This window comes from Elephas maximus, chromosome 12 (genome assembly GCF_024166365.1).
Source record: "Elephas maximus indicus isolate mEleMax1 chromosome 12, mEleMax1 primary haplotype, whole genome shotgun sequence".
NCBI classification, from domain to species: domain Eukaryota; kingdom Metazoa; phylum Chordata; class Mammalia; order Proboscidea; family Elephantidae; genus Elephas; species Elephas maximus.
The window spans coordinates 84364250-84390509 of record NC_064830.1 but is presented as its reverse complement, the minus strand read 5'-3'; the positions used below and the strand labels follow the sequence as shown (position 1 = coordinate 84390509).

At 43.8% G+C, this 26260-nt stretch overlaps 1 protein-coding gene across 2 annotated transcripts in view; it reads right to left on the bottom strand.

Moving 5' to 3' along the window:
* PRKCB (protein kinase C beta) overlaps positions 1–26260 on the bottom strand; it is a 390245-nt gene that overhangs the window by 19363 nt on the left and 344622 nt on the right. For both annotated transcript variants that reach the window (XM_049904226.1, XM_049904224.1), the window contains exons 14-16: positions 24826–24906; positions 24403–24510; positions 18402–18542 (exon numbers count right to left, since the gene is read on the bottom strand). In XM_049904226.1, coding sequence (XP_049760183.1) covers positions 18402–18542; positions 24403–24510; positions 24826–24906 — 330 coding nt within the window. The remainder of the gene's footprint in view (positions 1–18401; positions 18543–24402; positions 24511–24825; positions 24907–26260) is intronic.

Below are 26260 nucleotides of genomic sequence, written 5' to 3'. Positions count from 1 at the left end.
TGTGCAGCCGGGGCCACATAGAACCATCCTAGTGAGCTAGCCGGATGAGGATGACTATGGTCTGGGCCAGAAAGGGGCTCTGCAGGCTGGCTACATCCCAACCTACCACCACCGCCACCATTGCCGTCAGTTGCCATTGTATCAGTTCCAACTCATGGCGTCCATATTTGTGTCAGAGTGGAACTGTGGCCCATGGGGTTTTTAATGGTTGATTTTTCAGAAGTAAATCACCAGGCCTTTCTTCTGAGGTGCTTCTAGATGGACTTGAACCTAAAACCTTTTGGCTAGCAGTCAAGCCTATTAACTGTTTGCACCACCCAGGGACACATCCCAACCTACCCCAGGGTATTTCAGTTACAGGACTTGTCACTTAAAACCAAAACAAACAACCTTCCCACCAATGCTAGAGAGATGTGTGAGGGAATGACAAGGTTAAACCAGGTCCTGGGGCTCCCAGTTTGCAGAAGTGAGGGAAGATGTGCGCCGAGGGGCAAAAGGAACACATTTCCATCTGTGCCAAGTAGCACTCCCTTAGAACGACACTTCTAGCAGACTCACACACAACCTCTGAGTTATTGTTTTTCATGCTCAATCTGGGGGGCACTTGGTGGTTGTTTTTCAGAAACCACTCCTGTAAATAAACGAGAAATAAGCCTTTTCTTCCCTTTTTCAGGTCATGGCATGTCTCAGCCCTCCAAACTCTATTGTTAGCAGTGGTCTTCATGGAGTCGGTATTCCTGCCTGGAGTGGCCACGAGTGGAAGGAGGAAAATCAGTGAGTATGGTATCATAAAAACGAGCGAGAAGAGAGGTTTACAAAGGAGGGAGGGACTCTGAATCCATCTTCCAGTTATACTTACACGTATAGAAAACTAGGAAGCTCTTAAAAGAATGAAGTAGATTTAGATATAACAAGATACAATAAGTGAGCAAAATAAGGTACAGAAAATGTGTCCGATGTGCTAGGATCCTTGTGTGTGATGTGTAGTATTTCTATGCTTATATAAATCCTCCTTAGGACACACCATTAGCCTGGCCACAGTGGGTGGCTCTGGAAGGAGGACTAAGGAGGCTCGATACAGGTCAAGGATAGGGGGAGGCTTACTTTCACTGTGTAGCTTTTTGTGCTGCTTCAATTATTTTACTTTTTCAGGATTTTTTTTTAAGAAGGGAAGATCAAATTACCAAATAATATGATCAGGTCAAGAAGGACAAGACAAGTCTATGAGAGGAGGCATTCTTGAGGTCATTGATAACCTCAATAAGAGAAATTGTGGCTGAGTGAGTTTTTTTTGTGGGGGCAGAAGACAGGTTCCACAGAGCCGAGGGCAAGAATGAATTGTAATGAAGTGGAGACAGCGAGTACTGACAGCTTCTTCAAAAATTTGTTTCTATGTGAAGTCAGATAGGGTAGTAGCCAGAGCAGGGAGCCTAGGTTGAGGGAAGGGATTTTTTTTCTTTTTTCTGTTATTGTGCTTTAAGTGAAAGTTTACAAATCAAGTCAGTCTCTCATACAAAAACTTATACACACCTTGCTATATACTCCTGCTCTCCCCCTTATGAGACAGCACACTCCTCCTCTCTGCACTGTATTCCCCGTATCCATTCAGCCAGCTCCTGTCCTCTTCTGCCTTCTCATCTTGCCTTCAGACGGGAGTTGCCCATATAGTCTCATGTGCCTACTTAAGCCAACAAGCTCACTCCTCACTAGTATCATTTTCTGTCTTATAGTCCAGTCCAATCCCTGTCTGAAGAGTGGGCTTCGGGAATGTTAGCCCTTTGGGGACCATGACCTCCGGGGTCCCTCTAGACTCAGTCAGACCATTAGGGAAGGGATATTCAGAGGAGAAAAACTTAGCATGCTTATGTGCTGAGAAGACAGAGCCAGGAAAGAGCCAGAGTAGACATCTGCTGTTTCTGCCCACCCAGCAGGCATTCCCTCTTCTGGGTCCTCTTTGAGGGTCTTCCCCTCCTCCTCTCTCAAGATGTCTGCTTTAGACTAACCAAAAAAAAAAAAAATCAAACCCATTGCCATCTGTCGATTCCAACTCATAGTGACCCGTGGGACAGAGTAGAACAGGGCTTCCAAGGGGCAGCTGGTAGATTCGAACTGCTGACCTTTTGGTTAGCAGCCTAAGCTGTTAACCACTGCACCACCAGGGCTCCTGTTAGACTAAAGGGAGAACTAAAGACTAAAGAGCGGACAGGTGATCCAGGCCTGGCCTATCAATACATTCCATACCCTGATGCAGAGATTGCTTGAGAGATGGGCTTATGACCCAATATCTTTCAATAATATCAAGTCCCAGGTTGTGGGAAATTTTAGGGAAAGGAAGATAATGGGACTCAAGCCTGGAGTTGCTATGTGCCTGGGAAAGTGAGAATGAAGAACGTAGTCGACACAGAGGAAATGGAAACTCCGGGGATATAAAGAAATGGGTTCCTGTTGACATTGTTTGAGACCCTGAATCCAGTCACATCTGAATGCTTTATTATTATTATGAAAACTCAGTTTGAATCAAATCAGGTTCCTAGTTGCAACCATAGTAGCTTTGGTTAATATGGAGAGAAGGTGAAGACACAGCCTAAGTAGAGGGTGGAAGGATGGGTCCACAGGAGGGTTTACACGAAGGGGAGAAGGCCTGTTTGCTGAGACAGAGGGAAAGAGGTCTAGGAGGTCAAGATGATTATGCAGATGCAGGGAGGGAGCAGGAAATGGAAGGACTGCCCACCCACGGCCACCCATGGACCTTGATTTTCTTTCTCCATGATTTAAGAAATGTGTCAACTGACTGAGAATAAGAGGGTTAGAACTGCAGTAGGGGGAACTTCAGAAAAGAGAAGTCTTGGGAGGCTTGCCTAGGGAACTCAAGGATTACCGAGAAATGGTAAAGGCCCTGCTGAGATTGGACAACATGCATTTATGGAGGCTCAAAGAGTCAAGCAATTTGTCCATCTTTACTCAGGTGTTAAACAGCAAAGCTGGTCTTTTCATTCTGGATCCATTTGCTCATCTTCCCACGTTCTCTCACCCTTTGGTCATAGCTTTCTGGGGAATTGTCTCTGTGTGGTGCGGTTAATGTGCTCAGCTGCTACCTGAAAGGTTGGAGGTTTGAGTCCACCCAGAGGCACTTCATAAGAAAAGCCTGGCGATCTACTTCCAAAAAATCAGCCACTGAAAATCCCATGGTGTACATTCTACTCTGAGGCACATGTGGTTGCTATGAGTCAGAATCGAGTCAAAGGCAACTGGTGTGTGTGTGGTGTGGTAGACAGTGTCGATGGCAGAATTCAAGAAGCTGGACTTCATGAAGACCCATCTACCCAAGCCCATGCCCCAGGAAAGCATTTAAACCCAGGATTGGGCCAAGTGCAGTTCAAATCCCACATCTGTGCACCTGAGTTTGAGAGATGAGAGAAGATACATAATAGTGGCCAAGAGTACAGGCTTTGGAGGTGAACAAATAGGAGTTTAAATTTGCACTAGGACTTAGTAGCTGTGTGACCATGGGCAAGTTACTTAACCTCTCTGAGCCTGTTTCTGTATATGCACAGGGGAGGTTACAATAGCACTGATTAAAGAGTAGTTGAAGGGTGAAATGAGGTCAACAAAATAGGCAGAGTGTTCTGCTCTCTACTAAAATTGAATAATTTAATAAACATGTCTGGCGCTTTTACTGTTATTGCTGCAAAGTGTTTTTAATAAAGCACCGCATCCATGAAATGGGGCACCCCTTTCCTTGCCCTAGTTCTGTTACATTTCCTCTGTGTGTCACTTATCAAATCTCTGGGGCTCTGTTTATTCATCTGTAGAATAAAACCAAAAAACCCTGCTGCCATCAAGTCAATTCCAACTAATAGCGACCCTGTATGGAGCCCTGGTGACACAGTGGCTAAGAGCTCAGCTGTTAACCAAAAGGTCGGCAGTTCAAATCTACCAGCCGCTCCTTGGAAACCCTATGGGGCAGTTCTACCCTTTCCTATAAGGGCCCTATGAGTCAGAGTCTACTCGATGGCAACAGGTTTGGTTTTTGGGGGGACAGAGTAGAAATGCGCCATAGGGTTTCCAAGGCTGTAATCTTTATGAAGGAAACCATAGTGGTGCAGTGGTTAAGCGCTACGGCTGCTAACCAAAGGGTTGGCAGTTTGAATCCACCAAGCACTCCTCAGAAACCCTATGGAGCAGTTCTGCTCTGTCCTATAGGGTTTCTATGAGTCAGAATCGACTTGATGGCAACGGGTTTTGGTTTAATTTTTAGGGAAGAAGACTGCCACATCTTTCTCCTGTAGAGCAGTAGGTGGGTTTGAACTGCCAATCTTTTGGTTAGCAGCCGAGCGCTTAACCACTGTACCACCAGGACTCCTATCTGTAGAGTAGAAGAGTTGAATTTGACATCTAAGGTATCTTTCAACCATTAACTTGTATTATATCATATTTTAGTGGTTATTGACAGGCATATCCTGAAAGTTTCTTGCTTTCTCCCACCATATGACCTCCCCTTCTACCATTCAGAATCAGTGGGTGGTGCAAATAGTTAATGTGCTTGGCTGCTGACCTAAAGGTTGGAGGTTCAAGTCCACCCAGAGGCACCTGGGAAGAAAGGGTTGGTACTCTACTTCTGAAAAAAAATCAGCCACCGAAAACCCTATGGAGCACAGTTCTACTCTGACACACCTGGGGTCACCATGACTCAGGGTCAACTTGACGGTAACTGGTTTTGATCTACCATTTAATTCCAAACTGTTGGCTTCTCTGGCAGGTGACAGCTTTTGCAAGGCTCAGAGTCATGCACCTGGCAGGTGATTTAGGAACCTCATTTAGCTCAGGAACTTGTCCAGTCCAATCATTTAAGGCAACCTGGTTTGATCTGCAGTTTAAATGGGTTTTCCACAGGTGGGTAGACACATGGAAAGTAAGAGAAACAGAGAGACTTCCAAGCTATGTGTCGTGTATGACTCTTAAAAAAAAAAAAATTTAGCTATTTGTTAATCAGTACAGGAATGTAGCCTCATGTTTTGATTAAGATCTCTGCAAACTCCATACTCTGGACACCCCAAAAAAAGAAACAGAACTGAATGGAAAAAGATGTCTACTCCTTCATCAGCCCATCTTCAGTGTCTCATTTCAGATTCTGCCATGCCCTGCTTCCAGAGGTTCATCTTTGTCAGCCTAGAAATCAAAGCCTTAAGGAACGAGTGAGATTTGCAACTTTCAAAATCGTGCCAGTGAACTGTAAAAGGTGTGAACATGCTACTTGTTTGCTGCAATATTTTTAAATAAATTTTCAATCATTTGAATTGTAAGAATACTTAGTCTTTTTCCTACTATGTAACAGACACCGTTAGATGGTGTTATTGTAACTCCTCTGAGCACAATTGCAAACCTTAAAAGAAGCTCCAAATGCTTCTAACAATCCTTCCAAGAATATGAGGCAGGCCAGTGTCCCGGGTTCAAGTCCTGGCTCTGCCACTTCCTAGCTGCTACACCTTAAGCAAATGTCCTAACCTTTCCGAGCTCCATTCCCTCATCCGTAATATGACAATGATAATACCTACCTCATAGAGCTGTTGTGAGAATTAGATGAGGTAATGCATGCAAGACACTTAAAACAATGCCTGGCCCAGAGCGAGACCTCAATAAATATTGACTTTTTTTTTTTTCATGGAAAGGCAACATAGGATTTGGAATCTCATCAGCCTAAGTTCAAAGTTCTCTCTAGTTATAGGACTTCTGAGAAAACAAATGCCACCCACAAGAGTTAGAGAATTACTGTGTACAAAATGCCTGTCTTACTATATAGCTCTAAATTTTTTCCAATATATTTAAAGAGTACAGGTTTTATAAGAATTATTTCCAATCACAATTTTTTAAAAGGTGTTGTTCTCTTGAGTATCAGGTACTTCTGGGGGAGCCAGATTCTGTGGTTGGATAAATCATATTGAGTGAAAGTTAAATCCCTTTCTTAAGCCTTGAATTTAGAGTTTTAATAGCAAACATACAAAGGTTACACTTCCTGGCTTCATTTCAGAAATGTCAGCACATCAACCACATGCATTCGGACACACAGAGACACTTACTCATACGGTGTAAAGGGCAATTGGGTTTTGAGGAGAATGTCACATGAACAGAATTGCGCTCATTAAAGCAGTACTTGAAGCTTTTGACCTCGGCTACATAAACAATGTTTTCAGATGACAGAATTACCAAGAAACCAAGTCCTGTGAGCATGATTTAGTTTCTGAAGCAGTTCAGCTTTTAGACTCCCAGAGGATGTGGGCAATGGTATGTGAGCAGATAACCTATGCAGTATTTTGAAAATGATATTAAATCAGAGGCTGGAATAAAGCTGAATGGGGATGATGGGCTATGCTTCTATAGCTTGCAAGATTCCCAGGCTCTGATGAGATACCAATGCCTCAAATTATCAAGCTTTATATAAACTGACCACCACGCATCTGTCAGCTTGTCGTACTGTGGTGGCTTGCGTGTTACGATGGTGCTATAAGCTATGCCACCAGTAGTCAAACACCAGCGGGGTCATCCGTGGTAGACAGGTTTCAGCAGAGGGCCCAGGCTAAGATAGACTAGGAAAAAGACCTGACAATCTACATCTGAAAATTAGCCATGAAAACCTGATGGATTACAACAAAATATTGCCTATACAGTACTGGAAGATGAGCCCCTCAACAATGGACTCAAACAAACCAGTGATCATGAAGATGGCACAGGACCTGGCAACATTTAATTCTGTTGTACATAATGTTGCCATGAGATGGAATTGACTTGAGGGCAACTAATGACGAATAACATATAAAGTGAAGAACAGAAATGATTGGAATCTGTCTATCACAAAGGTTGGCTTGGACTTGTCTGGACATAAGCTGGAATGGAAGGAAGGAGGGAGTGGGCATGCTGATCATATCTAGAGAGTACTGGATGGCTGCCTATGAGACAATGCAAGGATGAGGAAAAAGGGACTCTGGCTACTTTGTGTCTGCTTTTGGTCAAGCTGTACGTCTCAAGCCCTGTCCAGAGTGAACTGGTGATCAGACTGATTACACTTTATAACAATAATAGAGCCACATTTACTAGCAGGCAGGTCATTGGGCACACACTTAGAGCTTGAGACTCCTTGTACTGGAATGGGACAGGGTGTCTTTGTGGCCTAATTATCTTTCTCTCTCCAACTTGCTGCTTTTATGCTGTAGCTGCTTCTTGGCTGCCTCCTTGAGGCAGCTCAAGACTTGAGCCCAAGACCTACGACCCTACCCAGTTTTCACAGCGAGCCCCGAAATAGGTGTTACAGGCACTACGGAGAATCTCACAGAGAATCAGTGGTAGGACTTCACTAAAGCACTTCATAATAATCATATGTTGTTGTTAGGTGCTGTCAAGTTGATTCTGACTCATAATAACCCTATGTAAAACAGAATGAAACATTGTCTGGTCCTGTGCCATCCTCACAATCATTGCTAGGCTTGAGCCCACCGTTGCAGTCACTGTGTCAATCCATCTCACTCAGGGTAACTACCATCAAAATCTCAATCACCACATCAGAAGAACAAAGGAAAAGAACCACATGATCATCTCATGAATGCAGAAAAAGCATTTGATAAAATCCAACACCCTTTCTTGATGAAAACCCTAAAGAAGATTAGAATAGAAGGGAAATTGCCCAATATGATTCAGGGTATATATGAAAAGTCAACAGCCAGCATTATACTTAATGGAGAAAGACTGAGAGCTTTCCCCTTGAAATTGGGAATAAAACAAGGGTTTTTTCCTGCTCTCACCACTTCTGTCAATATTGTATTAGAAGTACTAGTCAGAGCAATAAGACAAGAAAAAGAAATAAAAGGTATCTGAGTAGAAAAGAAGAAGTAAAATTATCTCTATTCACGGATATGATCCTAAATACAGAAAATCTCAAAAAGTTCACAAGAAAACTTCTAGAGCTAATACAGGAATTTAGCAGAGCTGCAGAGTACAAGGTCAACAAACAAAAATCATCTGGGTTTCTGTACATCAGGAATGAGAAATCTGAAAGGAAATGAGGGAAACAATTCCATTTACAATAGCATCTAAGAGAATAAAACACCTAGGAATAAATCTGACCTGAAGGACTTATACAATGAAGGCTATAAAACACTGCTGAAAGAGACTAAAGAAGGCTTAAATAAATGGAAGGATGCCCCAAGTTCATGAATTGGAAGACTTAATATTGTTAAGACATCAATACTACCCAAGGCAATCTATAGATTCAATGTAATCCAGATCAAAATTCCAACAGCTGTCTTTACAGAAATAGAAGAATCAATCCTCAACTTTATATGGAATGGCAAGAGGCCTCAAATAGCTAAAACAATGTTAAAAGACAAGAACAAAGTAGGAGGACTCACACTTCCTGATTTTAAAAAATACTATACAGCTAAAGTAATCAAAACAGCCTGGTACTGGTATAACAATAGACATACAGACTAATGGAATAGAACTGACAGTCCAGAAGGAAACCCACACATCCATGGTCAACTGACTTTTGACAAGGGTGTTAAGCCTGTTTGATGGGGAAAGAAGTCTCTTCAATAAATGGTGTTGAGAAAATTGGATTTCCACATGCAGAAAAGTGAAACAGGATCCATGCCTCACACCGTACACACACACAAAAAAAAACTCAAAATGCATTAAAGACCTAAGTGTGCAAACTAAAATCATAAAATTCTTCAAAGAACAAGCAGCGGCAAAGCTGCCAGGCCTAGCTTTCAACAATGGATTATAATAACAAAAGCACAAACAGTAAAAGACAAAATAAATGGGACCTCATAAAAATTAAAAACTTCTATTCCTCAAAATACTTTACCAAAAAAGTGGAAAGATAAGCTACTGATTGGGAAAATATCTTTGGAAACCATATATCTGACACAAATCTGATAATCAAAATATAGTAAAACTTTTGATAACAACAAAAAGACAAATAGCCCAATTATAAAAATGGGCAAAGGACTTGAGTAGACCTTTCACCAAAGAGGACATTCAAATGGCCACCAAACACATGAAAAGGTGCTCAGCATCATTAGCCATAGAAAGATGCAATCAAAACCACAATGAGATACCATTTCATTCCCACTAGGATGGTTAAGATTTAAAAAAACAAAAACAAAACCCTCAGAAAATAACAAATGTTGGCAAGGATGTGGAAAAATTGGAACCCTTATCCATTGTTGATGGGAATGCAAAATGGTACAGCTGTTGTGGAAAACAGTGTGGAGGTTCCTCAAAAAACTAAAAATAGAACTACCATATGACCCAGCAATTTCACTCCTAGGCATGTACCCAAAAGACTTGAAAGCAGAGACTCAAAAAGAGACCTGTACACTATTCATTGCAGCACTACTCACAATAGCCAAAAGGTGGAAACAATCTAAATGCCCATCAACAGATCAATGGATTAACAAAACGTGGTACACACTTACAACAGAATACCACTCAGCCAGTAGGAGAAATGAAGTCTTGATACATTCTCCAGTATAGATGGAGCTTGAAGATATTATGCTGAGCAAAATAAGTCAATCACAAAAGGACAAATATTGTATAACCTCACTTACAGAGAAAGACAAGAAAAAGCAAATGTACAGAGACCAAAGTTTGTTAGCAGTTACCAGGAGCGGGAGGAAGGGGGAGAAGGAGGGTTAACAGTGATGGAAAAATTGTATTGATTAAGGGTAGGACTGCACAGCCAATTATTGTAATTGCTGTCAATAAGTTGTACACCTGTAAAAAGTCGAATTGGCAAAAGTTGTATGATAGATATATTTACAACAACAAATAAAAAAGAGAGCAAGAGAGAGGCTGCTTATGTACAACCAAATGCACCATGGGGTTTGGTTCTGTGGTTCGGAGGTTTAGGGTCATGGTTTCATCGGACTTCCCAGTTAATTGGCCTAATAACATGTTTAGTGCTTCTGTTCTACCTCCTAGTCATTACATAGTACCTGGGGTCTTAAAAGCTTGCAAGAGGACATCCAAGGCACAATTGGTCTGTACTAACCTGGAACAACAGAGGAAGAAGGAGAGTCAGGAATAGGAGGAGGAAATGGAATATGTGGCCAACTGTCTCCATGAACTACTGCCTCCTTTGCCATGAGGCCAGAACTGGATGGTGTCGAGCTACCAATACTGAACATTTTGATCAAGGATTCCATAGAAAAATCCTGATCAAAAGGGGGAAAATGTAGAACAGACTTACAAATTCTTAAAGACTTTAGACTTTCTGGAGCCATGGAAGGTGAATAAACCCCTGAAAATATTGCCCTAAAATAATCTTTAAACCTTAAACCCAAAATATCACCTGAAGTCTTAAAACTGAATAATAGTTTAGCTTAACTAGTAAAAAAGGTCTGCCTTGAGCATTATGCTCTTTTAAGAATTATCTATACAGGATCAACTTGATGAAAGCAACTCAAAAGATTAGACAGGAACTTTAGGGGGCAGAGAGTTTATGTCAATGGGGGAGGAACAACTCAGAAAAGAAGGGTAAGAACAATTGTACAGCTCGAAGAATGTAACTGATGTCACTAAATTGTGTATGTAGAAACGGTTGAACTGGCCTATGTTTTGCCGTGTGTATTCTCAGTAACAACAACAAAATTGTGAGTAAAATTTAGAAAAAAAAACTCAATCAGGCTTTTCAGTTTAAACATACTACACTAACATACCTTGTGCTGTGACATTATAGTATCATGTGCTAGAAATTCCGCAAATAAAACAGGCTTACCCACAGTGCAGCCTCAATGCACCCTATACTACCCAACCAAAAAACTCACTGCTGTCGAGTCAATTCCGACTCATAGCAACCCAATAGGACAGAGTAGAACTGCACCATAGAGTTTCCAAGGAGCACCTGGTGGATTCGAACTGCCGACTTCTTGGTTAGCAGCCATAGCACTTAACCACTACGCCACCAGGGTTTCCTCCTATACCACAGCACAGCAAAATTCTGAGCTGGATCTTCCAGACACAAGAGAACTCTCTAGTTACGGCCTTGGCACCTGGAACCTCCTATACCACCAGATCATTTACATTCATGAGAGGAAGTACAACCACGCCGTGCTGTATGTCCTGCAACCCAGCACTCTGAACTACAGAAGCATTCATGAAAATCTATTTCATTAGCTCATCCTACTCTTCACCAGGACCAAATACTTGGCTACCCTGTATGGTATTCAAAGAGCAAATATGTAGAAATTGAAAAGGACTCTTCATTCATCCCTTCCTTCATGCCTGTATAGAGGGTAATTATGGAGGTTGGATTGGGGAGGCCAAGATGCATACAGCCTGGAGGCTCTCAAGCAGCTCCAACAGGCTACCCACCCTGTCCAAGCTACCACCACCTCTCACAGGTATCACTGCAAGAGTCTTACAAGTGATCTTCCTGATCTTACCCTTGAACCCACAGCAAAGTGATCTTTTTCAAAACCAAAGTCAGATCATGTCATTCCCTTGCTCTCAAGCCTCCAGTGGCTGCCATCTTAGTTGGAGTGAAAGCCAAAGATCCTACAGTGCCCTGCACCATCTGTGTCTCCAGGGCCTCTCAGATTTCATCTCCTTCCACTCTCTTCCTCACCCACTCAGCTCACCGTTGGGGCTCTGTGCTCTTCCTTGAACACGACATCCAAGCTCCTGCCTTAGGGCCTCTGCAGCTGTCACCACCACCGGGATCACTCCCGCCTGATATACACATGACTCACTCCCTCACCCTCTTCCTGTCTTTGTTCAAATGTCCCTTTCTCCGACCACCCTATTTAAAACTGATCTCTCCCTACCCTGGAGCCCCCAGCACCCAGCCCAGCTTTAGTTTCCTCCATAATGTTTATTGTCTTTCAACATATATGTTTCACTTATTTACAGGTTTAGCATTTGCCTCCTCCCTCTAGAATGTAAGCTTCGTGAGGGCAGGGACTTTGGTTATTTTTATTGCTGTGTCCCCAGCACCTAGAACAGTACCTAGCCTCAATCAATACCTGCTGAATGGATGATGTACCTGATAATGTCCCCACCAGAAGACAGACCAGAACACACCACTTCTCAGTCATTTGCTATATCCTCTGCCCTCCAGAACACAAACTACCACGTCTCACCCACCACCCATGGAACCACACAGCCTGCCCTGTGCCCCGAACAACATCTCACCAGCACATTAAATACCAAACCACATACAGCCGTTCACTAAGCCCTCACCATACTACACAGCAGACCGACTACAACAGGAGTCGCCATTTAACTCACCGGCCTGCTGCACCCTGCCATGCTGAGTTCTAGCCCCTGCTACACCAAGTATATGTGGTCAGGCAACATCCTACAGCCTGGGAGCTGGTTAGAAATGCAGAATCTCAGGCACCACTCCAGGCCGGCTGAATTGGAATCTGCATTTTCACAAGATCCCCAGGTGATCTGTGTGTGCACACTCAAGTTCAAGTTGCTCTGCTAGGTTACATCATGGCACCTGTGACACTAGACTAGAATACACAATGGAGGCTACAGGAGTCACAGTCCTCTCTACCCAGAGTCCAACAATTCAGTGCAGTGCACACTCCATGCTACAGCACAAGGCACAGCTGCTTAAGGCCACAACGGTTTATAATTCAGTACAGTTGCCCAAGCCACAACAGTTTACAATTCAGCACCCAGATCATAGCCCTTTATAGGTAGGGTAGTAACTTATACAACCAACAGTTCATTTGAGACACCCTGCTGGACCTGAGAAAAGCATCCTGTGCTCTAATATGTATCCCTAAAGAATCCTTTATGTTCTACAGCACAGTATACTAGAGCATCCTGACTTATAGCCATTTGTTTATTGGGCAAAGATTATTGAGCACCTATGAGTAGTGGAATTCTCGCCTTCCATGCAAGAGACCCAGGCTCGATTCCCAGGGAATGCACCTCATGCCTGGCCACCACTGTTCTGTCCCTAGAGGCTTGCATGTTGCTATGATGCTGAACAAGTTTCATTGGTGCTTCCAGACTAAGGTGGACTAGGAAGAAAGGCTTGGCGATCTGATCTACTTTAGAAAATCAACCAGTGAAAACCCTATGGATCACAACACGCCAATCTACAACTGATCTCGGGGATGGTGAAGAACTGGGTAGCGTTTTGTTCCATTGTGCATGGGGTCTCCATGAGTCAGAGGTCAGCTGAAAGATGGCAGCTAACAACAATTGTGTGCTGAACTCTACACTAAGCATTGGGATGCTGCAATGAAAAAGACAGCTCTGATCTTACAGCTTAATAAAAAAGACAGAGATTGTATTGAACAAGTAACTACAACAAAGTGTGATGAGTTTGTCGATAGAACACTAGAAAACCCCCACTCAGGAGTCAAGAAGAGCCATGATGGTCTACTGATTTGCTGACCAGGCAGGGGCAAGGCACAGGAGGAGTGGGTGGAGCCTGGGAAAGAGCTTTAGGTATTCCAGCGGTTGGCGCTGCATGGACAAAACCAGGAGGGAAGAGAAGGTTTGGTGTGTTTGAGGAAATGAAAGAGGCTCAGAAATGCTGATTGTTGAGTTGGGGAGTAGAGGCCTGGTCTTGGAAGATCTCAAAAGCCTTATGTGCTAAGGAGAAATGGACATTGTCCTGGGGGCAACAAAGAGCTATCAGGAGGCTTAAGTAAGAGAGTGACAAATCAGAAGCACAATTAAAACAAAAAACAAAAAAAACTTACTCTTGTACCCTGCACAATACACCAAAGCTGGAGTATTTTGGTACAGTTCCAAACAATACTCTGTGAACAGTTCCTTGCCACAATAAAAGATGGCACTGAGAACAACTTTAAAAACCCATTTAAAATTATTTTAATGAACCCTCAATAATAGCACCCTTTACTGATGTTTGAATATAATCCTGTTATTGTCCCTTGTTTGTTCTCTCAGCGCACTCTATTTAATAGCATGCATGAATCAAGAGCACTGACAGATATCACATGAGGCACCTGGAGCTCTACACATGCTCACTGCAGGCTGTTTGGAAGTGGCAGACAGAAGGGCTAGGGAAGGGGAGATGTAGAATCCTTAGGTGGGAGTGGGAGACTCTGTTATGGATTGAATTGTATCCCCCCTAAAAGGATATCATGTTGGTGTTCTAACTCCCTGTACCTGTGAAGGTGACCCTGTTTGGAGATAAGATTTTTCTTTTATTATGCTGATGAGGACATAAGGAAGCAGGTGGGTCCTAAACCTAATCCCTTCTGAGTGATGTCTTATTGACAAGGTAGAATAGACACAGAGACACATGGGGGAAGAGACCACGAGAGGACCCATCTACAAGCCAAGGAATGTCAAGAAACGCCCGGGGTTGCCAGAGACTGAAAAAGACAGGAGTGGCCTTCCACAGGCCCAGAACATAGCTCTGCTGATACCCTGAATTCAGACTCTCGGCCTCCAAAACTCTGAGAAAATACATTCCTGGTCTTTAAAGCCACCTACTTGTGGATTTCATTTACAGTAGCACTTGGTAACTAAGACAAGCACTAAGGCTAGGTATCTGCAATGTGAAAGGCATATGCCCAGGTTGAATCAAACAGATGCATAGTGTATCTATTATAATTATTTCTAATTCATCTAACAAGGGCAACTTGATAACTTATTGTAATTGAAGATAGAAAAATATTATAATTGTTAGTAAATATCATCAAGATCCTTCAACTGTTCTGCATTTGATATGCTTTCCAACTGGCCAATGTCTTTAATTCCCTCACATGGGCTTAACAATGACTTTCAGGTCAGTTATTTTTTTGGTGAGTGCCTTCTATGAACCAGGCACTGGGCTGGACATTTTATATTCATTATCACTTCACAGAGCTATTAAAAATATTTAACCAAGATTGTAGAAGCCCTCTCTACCCAAAGTCCAACGATTCAACGCACTACCCCATTTGATCCTTCACCAGCGCATCAGAACGGACTCTGGTTGTAAACCACCAGGATTTATGGGCACTGGCTTAGTGTCAGAGCCCTGGTAGTGCAACGGTTAAGAGCTCGGCTGCTAACCAGAAGGTCAGCAGTTTGAATCCACAGGCCACTCCTTGGAAACCCTATGGTGCAGTTCTATTCTGTCATACAGGGTCACTATGAGTTGGAATCCACTTGACGGCAATGGGTCTGGTTTTTTTGGGTTTTGTTTAATGTCAAGCTGACTTTCAGTAATCATGACCCCAGAGATTACAAACTGGCAGCCCATGGGCCACATATGGCTCATAGATGTATTTGGCCTATGTTTAATTTTTAAAATGTTGTCACCAAGACATCAAATGTAGTGAGATTTGATATAAAAATCCAGATTTCCAGCTCCCCATGAAAACCATGAAGATGAAGCAACGCTAAGCCTGCGACCCTGCAAGGCCAGCCAGCTGTGATGAATACCTAAGGCTTACCCAGCTCCAGTTTGCCTCTGTCCCCACCACACCCTCTTCTGCCTCAGCAGGCCCTCCTCTCTCACTCTCATTACCTGCCTGGCCTCTGTAGGCATCTGAGTCTGAGTCCTGACAGCCACCACTCAATCTCCTAGACTAGAAAGGGATTAGTCTCCTTGTGATGTTCCTCTTGCCTCTGGCTGGCTTCTGTGCCTGGGCTCTACAACACTGAGCCCCACAGCAGTGATTCTCAACCTTGAGCAACCTTGAGTATACATCAGAAGGTCTGGAAGGGCTTGTTAAAACACAGATCACAGGGCCCCAGCCAGTCTCAGATTGAGGAGGTCTGAGGTGGGGCCCAAGAATACCACTCCTGATGAATTCCCAAGTGATGCTAATACCGCTGATCCAGGGACCGCACTTTGAGAAACACTTCTCTACAACTACAGAATGTACCCAAATGCCTACTGGACTCAGTGTTGATAGGAATGGAAGGATTTGTATCTTTTCTCTGTCCAAGTGAGGGAGGTAGGTTCCATTTTGAGGAACTCATTAATAACCCCACACAAAAACAAATGAGTTGTGTGTCCCACCTCTGAGTTCCTAGTTTTGTAAATGATGGACCAGAATGAAGAATCTTCTCTTCCAGATAGCCTTTTGATCTTTCCATCCAAGTAGCGATATTGCCTATGACATGCAGGGCCCTGTCCAACCTCAAGCACACGTGTGGTGCATACATTTCCAGAAGAATAGCATCAGCAGGACTCTACTGTTCTGCCCCTCAAAGACCCTGCAGCAAGACTTAGATTAACATGTGACACTAATAACCAACACTCCTTGAGTGCCTACTAGGTACCAGGCACATACTTCGTGCTTTATGCATTATAATGATCGTATGATTATCCCTGTTTTACAGATGAGAAAACTGAAGCACAGAGAGAACCGAATTCTCCAAGTTCACCCGCTCTAGAATGATTAAGAGAATCTCACTGTATTCACTGAGGGTCAGACACTATCTGGCATATTGCACTCAATCCCGTGCATGTATTTTAAGATGGCTTTTTTTTTTTTGTCCCTGGATGGCAATAGCACCTGGAAGTGATGTCATATGGGGCACAGTTACAAGAGGAGGGTATTTATCCTAGAAATCACAGGATTTGGAAGTATACAACCAGCCTCTGCAAATGTCTGAAGGGCGTTCTATAAAGAAAGAGGCTCCGGCTGGCAGAGCAGGAGCTAGTGCGTGGTATTCTGGGGAGGCTGGTTTGACATCAACACAGAAATCTGCAACAACTAGAAGACTCCCAATGAGAAGAGTTGCCTCTATAGGACTTGGCTTCCCAACAAAAGGAAATGTCCAGAAAGAGACAGGACTCATCAGCAATGCTGCAGAGCTGGGGTTCTAATGATCTGGGATGGAGGGAAAGGTGCAGCAACAGGCAAATAGGAGAACCACCTGGGAGACTTTTTGAACCACATGCCCTTTGCCCCAGAACATTTTGATATGCCTCCAATGGAGCCATATTGTCCCAGGTTTGAATCCTCACTTCATCACACACTGGCTGAGCTACCTAGGACACAGCACTTAACCTCTCTGAGCCTCCATTTCCTCTTTCATAGCATGGGATCATAGGACATGCATTAATAGGTTGCTGTGAGGATTTAATTAGATGCTGCCATGTTGCTGTTAGCTCCTGTCAAGTCGGCCCCTCACTCATGGTGGCCCCATTCACAAGGGAACAAAACACTACCTGGTCCTGCACCATCCCCATAATTGGTTGCTGATTAAACTATTGTGATCCATAGGGTTTTCACTGGCTGATTTTTGGAAGTAGATCACCAGGCCCTTCTTCCTAGTCTGCCCTAGTCTGGAAGCTCTGCTGAAACCTGTTCAGCATCATTACAACATGCAAGTCTTCACTGATAGAAGGATGGTGTCTGTGCACGAGGCGCACTGGCCAGAAATTAAACCCAGGTCTCCCTTGTGGAAGGCAAGAATTTTACCACTGAACCACCACTGTCCCCAGATGCTGCATATGAAGTGCCTAATATGATGTCTGGCACATTATAGGTGCTCAAGGCACATTATAGATGCTCAAGGAATGAATACCAGTAATAATATCAAAATAACTCTCATTGTCATTTTCTTCATCCTTATCATCCTTACAACTTTCGGTTTCTATGGCAATGCTTATGTTCACTTTTCAGCCTAAGTCAGTAGTTTTACAACCCATAATAAAGTCCCCAGGTTCTCACTCTACTTAATCTAACAAAGAAATATGCTCCCAGCAAAATCACAGTTCTGATTAATTCAGGTGCAAAACCCTCCTCCCCAATGCTGACAAATACTCCCCACAGAGTCTCGGGGGATGGAAAACCCTCCCGTGTGCACACGGCTCTGTGAAATATGAGACTTTTATTCGTGCATTATAAAAATCATCTCAAAGCCACACTCAAAACCTCCAAGAAGGTCTGAGACCCAGGAGTACTTCCTCTTCCCCGTCATTCTGTTTCGCCTTGGGTGGGAGCTGGCTGGTGAATCGCCGTCTTATTTACCGACTCAGACAGGGTGTATGTTTCAGAATTAAATTTAAATACCATTGAGATAAACAACATGACCTTTTCAATGTCAGCATGAAGAGCAAATGACGGTCGAACCCACAAAAGAACAAGGGCAAAATTAGATCAGATCCAAAAATGGATCTGAACCCTGCTCACCAAAGAACTAGTCCCAAGAAGTTGTCAGCTCAGACAGTTACAATAATCAAATCAATAAAAACAAAAACTCGGTAGCAATGGTCTTTCCCGTATTTACAAAGGCCAGGTGGCATGACTTGAAAACTCCATTTATGTACCCGGTGACTTTGTACCTCCATATGAGCACATGCAGACATATTCAAGTGGACGCACTGATGTCTACCCCCTAGAGAACATTCCTTGCACACAGAGCATGTGGTGTGTGTACCCAACAGTCAGAAAGAACAGCTGACTTACGGCTTTTGGCTTGTACGGGGGCTGAATCTCTTTGCGTTCAAGTTTCTCCCAATCGATATACCGGAAAAATGCATGCTCTTTGATGTCACGTTCACCTTCAGGTCCGCAACCCAGACGTTTGCCTGGGTGTTTGGTCATCAGCTTCAAGAGAAAGAGAGACACTGAATTTAATGGATTTCAGAAAAGGAAATGTGAGGTATGCAGAAATCATCACTCCAGAGAGTTAGCCAAGGCTTTCAACTAATTTTTTTGTTTTTCATCTCAGCAATAATTTCCTAGCCAAGTCTTTGTAACAGATGGACGTGACAAAGTGCCTGCTGCCACTTCTCGTAGAATGAGACCCCTTATGGCTAATCAAGCCTAAGCGTGAATGTGGCCCCACAGGTCAAGTTGGAAATGTCACACGATACATTTTGGTTCAAGGATGAGTTTTGTGCAATTATTGCTGCATTTAATGAGAAAAGTTTTCAATATCTTCAAACTCCCCTCCTCCCCACCATGAAAGCTGGTTGACCATCCCCAACAAAGGCAAAGGGCACATTCATTCAGATACTATTTACATTTTTCAGCAAAGCACTTGTGAAAATGACAAAACAGAAGAAAAAATATTAGTCAAATGGGCCCGAGTTTCAAGCAATTACTTTCTGAAAGCTCATTAAATAGTCAAAACCTAGCCCAGCTCATCTCATCTTCTTTGTATCACACATTATTCTAAGCTCCACTGAGGTTTCTTTGGTGTTCTGTTTAAATTACTTAATTATCGAAAACCTCCATCTTTGAGTCTTTGAGCCAGTGCTAAATAACAAGATGAATAGATGTTCCAAGAGGGGACCAGACAGGCTTCCTCTCATAAATGAATCCAAAGCCACATGGAAATCTTCCTGATCTCAAGATTTCAGCATAGGTTCAGAGAGAAAAGAGGGAGGAGTTGGTGATTGGAAAAAAAAAAAAAAAATCAAATGACCAACAAGAGGGCATCCAGAGAAGAAACAAAAGTGAAAAGTCCAAGAAGCTTCCCAGAATTGACTTGCACTAAATAGTCCATGACTTCCGAATCCTTTGTTTGCCCAGGACTTGTTCATCATGAAGAAAAGATGAACTCAACAATTTTTTCTTACTCTGTTGTTGGACATCCAGCCTGGCCTGATTCCTGCTTACAAGACAATCCGTGGTCAGAAACTATTACCCTCCCCTCTTCCCACACCCTCCCCCACCCCCACACAAAAGCACATATTTCCCACATATATGCCTGATCTTTCAGAAGGTAAAATAATTGGGCACTTATTATGTTCTAAGCTATTTTCTTTATTTTCACTTATGATCTTACCTGATTCTCACAACAGCCCAAAGAGGTAGGTGTAGCAGTGTTTTCCCCATTTGAATGCCAGAGTAATTGACATGCAGAGGTTAAGCAATTAGTGAGGGCACACAGAGACAGTTAAGTGGAGGCACTGGGATTGGACTCTATCTTTGCCTAACTCCAATCCTTGAGCTTTTAAGAGAAATGGGAGAGCTTCGTGGCCTGGCTTGGTTCGGAAAGGCTTTATAAGGGGCAAACCAGTTGAATCGTGCCTTGAGATTCGTGCAGGATTAGGATGGGAGGAAAGAAAAGGCAATGAGGTCTTGGTTAGCATGCACACTGATAATATCAATAATGGCACCCATGTATTTGCAGGTCCTCTGTGCTCAGGCTTTGTGCTAGAGATTTCTCAGCCATCACTCAGACGTTACCTCTTTAATCGTCACAACCTTGAGACCTCAGCTTCTATTATCCCCATTTTCCAGATAAAGTCACTGGATCCACAGTAGTGAAGTCATTTGCCCAAAGTCACACAGCGAAATAACAGAGCTGGGCTTGGAAGGGCTCTGCCTGACCCGGAGCTCTTACAGCTCTGTGCTATACAGTCTCTGCTTCGTTTCACTATAATGCGATGCCAGTTTGGGTTTCTGTCTCTGTCTCCTTTACACGTATTCAAAGTGGGAGTGGAAATCTGAGCAAAGCGATACTAATTATTTTAGGTAGAAAATGAGGACTTTAATGAGATGGACACAAAAGGATAGTTGGAGAGAAGGCCGTTTCCAAAGGACTAGCTCAGTTTCCATCCAGGCAGGAGGATGGCAAGTGAAGAGAAGCCGCTGCAGAATCACCCACACCAACACAGAGGCTCTGCCCAGTGCTTACACTCTGCTCTGATGTGCCCAAAGCGATACAGGCAGCTGGATTTAATCACTGTTCCCATCTCTGATCAGTTCCCAGACGCAGCCCCTGAGGCCCACCGCTCAAGAGGAAGCATTTGGCAATTCGCTTAAGCGTCACCCCTTCTAATGCGCTTCAGTCTTGAAGAAAGAATCCATACTGGACTCAGCCCACTCAAGTCAGAAAGTTCCCGAGACTCAGTGGTAAGAAAGTCACCCCAGTTAATCCTGAAGGTTATGGCTCCTAAATTAATAGAAATCTGCTCTACCAGGGAAAGTGCTAATTGGAGCTGAAGCTGAATGCCACTGACCTGGAAAATCCTCTCTCTTCCATGACCCACTTAGCACCCCCAGCTCTCCGGGCAGGGCAGAGTGGGGAAAGGGAAGAAAATGAGTTAAGTACTGAGCACCTACTATGTGCCAACACCATGCAAGGAGTTTTCTTTTATGTTGCCTCATTTAATGCTCTCAAAAACTCTGTTATACGAGTATTATTATCATTCAATTTTTAGAGATAAACAGAAGCTCAGAGATGCAAGGTAACTTGCTCAAGATCGTACAACTAGGAAGGAGGATCAAGATTTGCAAAGGGTTTCTCAGTCTCCAAGGTTCCCCACTTTCTTTTTTTTCTTTTGCAGGCTGAATCCTGTCTTTATTTTTTTTTTATTGTGGTAAGATTATATGTAACATAATATCTGTATATATGTACATATGTAACATAATATTTGTATATATGTAACATAATTGTGAGGATGGCGCAGGACCGGGCAGCCGGGCAGCGTTTCTTTCTGTTGTACACATGGTCGCTCTAAGCCAGAACCGATTCGATGGCACCACCACCAACATTTGCCACAACAATATTCTTCACACACACAATTCAATGGCATCCGTTGTGGTCATCAAGGCCCTCACTTTTAAAATTCCTGTTGCGGGAGATGGAAACTCAAATCCCAAAAAGTGACTGGCATGAAACTTAGTAGTGCCAGAGTCAGTAATAGGGGTAATGTAACAGCCCAAGGGTTTTGAACAAAGTGCTAGACCCTGTTCTAAGTGCTTCAAGTTTCTTAACTCATTTAATCCTCAAAGAACCCTAGAAGGTTCTACTAGTATTATCCAAGTCTACAGAAGAGGTCGAACCACTTGCCCACAGTCATACGGCTAGTAACGCCAGGATCAGGATTTGGACCCAGATGGAACTGGGCCAGAAGGGGAGTTTTGCACACTGGAGAATGTACACCCTATCAAGAGGAGGCAGTGGCTTCCATACTAGCTGACTGTCACTTTGCAGGAATGAGAGACCAGTGTGGCGAGACCTGATTGCTCCAGAGAAGCGAGAAAGCTGAATATTTATGAGCAATCTCCTGACCTTTAACAGTTGGCAATTATTAAACAAATTAAAAGCTCAGTGTATACCCTCTGCTGACCTCCCGATAAACTATCTACAGGGGCCCACGTTGGCCTTAGTCTGTGCCCTATTTCTTCTTTGAGCCTTCCTTAAGCTCTTAATGAACCTCTAAATCCCCACACCCTGTTCTTCACTTATCCTCTTCACAACCTCAAAGAAAATATCCTCAACCAACTTGCTTTCAGATGTTTAGGGACTGAGGTTAACTCAGCATGTGGCTTCCCCAAGGATATTTATTGGCATCATAACCTATGTAGCTGGAACACATAGCTGAGGTGATTCACTAATGGTAGGGATTTAAGCAATGCAGTCAGGTGTTTGCAGATGGACAGGCTGGCCCAGCTATATTACAAACTGCAACTAGAAGGCAGTTGTTTCCAGCATTCCTTCACCAATGCTAGCTCAAATGGCAGGTGACCGGGGTCAGGAAGAGCTGGGCTGGGTAGTTGTGGCTATAGGAAATCCGGGAACAACTCTAGGATCTATGACTGGCAACAACAAACAACAACCCATTGCTGTTGAGTCGATTCCAACTCATAGTGACCCTATAGGCAGAACAGAATGGCCCCATAGAGCTTACAAGAAGAGGCTGGTAGATTCGAATTGCCGACCTTTTGGTTAGCAGCCATAGCTCTTAACCACTGTACCACCAGGGCTCCAGTTAGGGCTAGGACTGGCAGCCTTGGTTTAATCAGACACACAGGTGGGAACCTATCATTAAAGCACAGGGCTCGCCTGTGCCACTGATTGGTGAGAGACAGGGGGTGCTTTATAAAAGCATCAACCCTGGACCGTATTCGCTGGGTGTCACATAGCATTGCCCTTACACTTTTAGTCTTAACAATTTTCATGTCACTATATAATCCATTGCCATCAAGCGGATTCCGACTCATAGCGACCCTATAGGACAGAGTAGCCCTGCCCCATAGGGTTTCCAAGGCTGTGATCTTTATGGAAGCAGATTGCCGCATCTTTCTTCTGCAGAGCAGCTGCTGGGTTCAAACCACTGACCTTCTGGTTAGTGACTGAGAGCTTAACAGTTGTGCTACCAGGGCTCCTTAAAATCACCCAGAATGTTTAAAAAAAAAAAAAAAAAAAAGGTGTCCTGAACTCTACCCCAGGCACACTGAATCAAAATCGTCAACCAGGCTTGAGAATCACAGGTATGTTGTTGTCGTGTGCCATCCAGTCGATTCTGACTCAATGGCGACCCTGTAGGACAGAAGGGACCTGCCCCATAGGGTTTCCAAGGCTGAATCTTCATGGAAGCAGACTGCCACATCTTTCTCCCGAGGAGCGGCTGGTGGATTCCAACTGCTGACCTTTCGGTTCGCAGCCAAGCACTTAACCACTGCACCACCAGGGCTCCTTATGTCACTATACAATCTTTACAAATTGTTGAAAAGTTACCATATTTGGAGGATACGTTCAAAGGCAGTGGTTTTCAAGTCACACGGGGACTTTTTCAAAAATACTGATGCCCGGACTGAATACCCCAGGGGAGACTGAGGTGTGCACATTCTGCTGAAGCCTGTCAGTTAGGTTGCCCTGATGGTGCCCAAAATGAGGTCCATTGATCTCAGCGTCTCACAAGGTCACTCACGGTGAGCACAGCCTGCACTAATACCAGATGCAAAACAAACAATTCCTACCCGAGAACTTGTGCCCTCCTTTCTTAACAGTTGCAATTTGCATAAACCACACATATGTAAATGTGCAAGCACCACGGGCATTTATGTGTGGGGGCTGGGGACTGGGGGCACTGAATTTGGGTCAGCTCTTCTAAACTCAATACGGTCAGATATTTTCCTAGAATGAAAGTTACGCACTCCTAGGTTACACAAAGTTATGGGCTCAGCTGTTAACGGAAATGTTGGAAGTTTGAGTCCACCCAGAGGGCACCTTGGAAGAAAGGCCTGGCAATCTACTTCTGAAAATTCAGCCACTAGAAACCCTATGGAGCACACAGGTCTACTCTGACACACATGAGGTCACCATGCATTGGAGTTGATTTGATGACAATTGGTTTAGCGTTAACTGCACACATACTCAGCAGAGCGGGGCAGGGCTGACCGACTTGTGCCCCGTGCCCTGTGCCCTCTCACTCCTTCCCATGAGTTCCAGATCTTTGCCAAAGTCTCTGTGCTTCCTGCCTCATTCATGCACTAAGCATTCCCCTGGGGCAGCAAGATGCTGTCACAGGCAGGCCTCAACTGTGCTTTTGTGCAAATTAGAAAAAAGCACCCTTGCCTCTGGGAGTAGCAGCTCTGTGCTTGGCAAGCAGAATGAAGGATGGAGTTCAGTATCTATTCACCACCTGACCAAGCATCCTTACACAGGACACAACCTATACCCCTATACCTGGTGGCCCTGGTCACCAGCCTTACTGGGCATACTCACCCCTTTGCAGATGGCCACGGCTTCCTTGGACATGGACTTTGGATAAGCCACGTTGTGTTCCATGATAGACTGGAAGAGCTCATCCTCATCCTCCCCTTCAAAAGGTGCCTGTGGGACAGAAAGAGTGGGACATGAAGGATCCCTGCCTCAGCTCCCCAACTGCCCAAGCCAGCAGGCCCTCCCTGGGGCCCACAGTGAGGTCATACTCCAGGCTTTCAGGGAGAGAATGAGGAGGAACGGTCAACAGGCTGGGGAAGCCACAAGCCACGGAAGTCACAGAGGCTCAGATTTATGAGCTGATGATCAAGCTGAAGCTTTCTTCTAAAGAAACTCCATGGACCGGGTTGGTCGGGGGCGGGGGGGGACAGTTAGAAAGGATAGGGAAGGGGGGCTTTTCTTACAAATCACTTAAAATTCAATTACCTGCCCAGCCAACATTTCATACAGCAGGACTCCAAATGCCCACCAATCCACAGACTTCCCATAGGGCTGATAGGCAATTATCTGGAAAAAACAGAAGGCACTCCATCAGGAAGGTGTGCAAGCTCGCGTTGCATCTAGAGATGAACGCACAATTTACGGTATGTATGGAGCTTCAGTGGAGGTGGGGTAGCGGCGAGGTGGAGTGAGAGCTCTTCCTTCACCTGTCACCTGCCTATTGGGCACAATTACAGTGGCTGTCACAGACCGAGAGGCAGGCCAGTGGCTAAACGAGTGAACATGGAGCCTGTTGTCTACCTGGGCTGTTTCTTTACCTTGTCAGGGAATGATAGACAACCTTTACAGAGCTACCTGCCACAGGGGCCAACACCTGTGCAAGTCATAGTGTCTTTTCAAAGTGCTAAGTATAATGTGTTACTTTTTTTATTGTTGTAAAAATATAGGTAACACAACATTTGCCACCTCAACATTTTTTGCTTGTACAAGTCAATGAATCATGTTGTGCTACTGTCACCAACATTCATTGCCACATTTTCCATCCCTATAAACAAAAACTCAATGTTAGGCTACACAAAGATGCCCCTTTCCCCTTCCCTCCCACCCCTGGTAACCACTGTTAAACTCTTGATGTCTACATGATGTGTTATTTTTTTTACATTTGAGTACAGTGAGTATGGTACTTATTTTTTTTAGTTTTATATTTGGTGAAAATATACATAGCAAAACCCACTTCAGTTCCACAGTTTCTAGACATAATGATCAGTGACACTGGTTACATTCTTCACATTGTATCAACATTCTTATTTCTGTTCTAGTTGTTTCACGTCTATTTACTTAATCTCCCTGTCCCCCAACCTTTTCATCTATGCTTTAAAATAGCTATTGACCCTTTGGTCTTATATAATTTTTAAAAAATAATTTTTATTGTGTTTTAAGTGAAAGTTTACAAATCAAGTCAGTCTCTCACACAAAAACCCATATACACCTTGCTACACACTCCCAATTACTCTCCCCATAATGAGACAGCCTGCTCTCTCCCTCCACTCTCTCTTTTTGTGTCCTTTTTGCCAGCTTCTAACCCCCTCCACCCTCTCATCTCCCCTCCAGGCAGGAGATGCCAACATAGTCTCAAGTGTCCACCTGACCCAAGAAGCTCACTCCTCACCAGCATCCCTCTCCAACCCATTGTCAGTCCAATCCCTGTCTGAAGAGTTGGCTTCGGGAATGGTTCGTGTCCTGGGCCAACAGAAGGTCTTGGGGGCCATGACCACTGGGGTCCTTCCAGTCTCAGTCAGACCATTAAGTCTGGTCTTATGAGAATTTTAGATAATTTTTTTTAAAGAAATGCAATACTCATTTATTTAGGTACCAATCTTCACTCTTTGGGCTGCACTATTACTTAGTTTAAAGATGACTT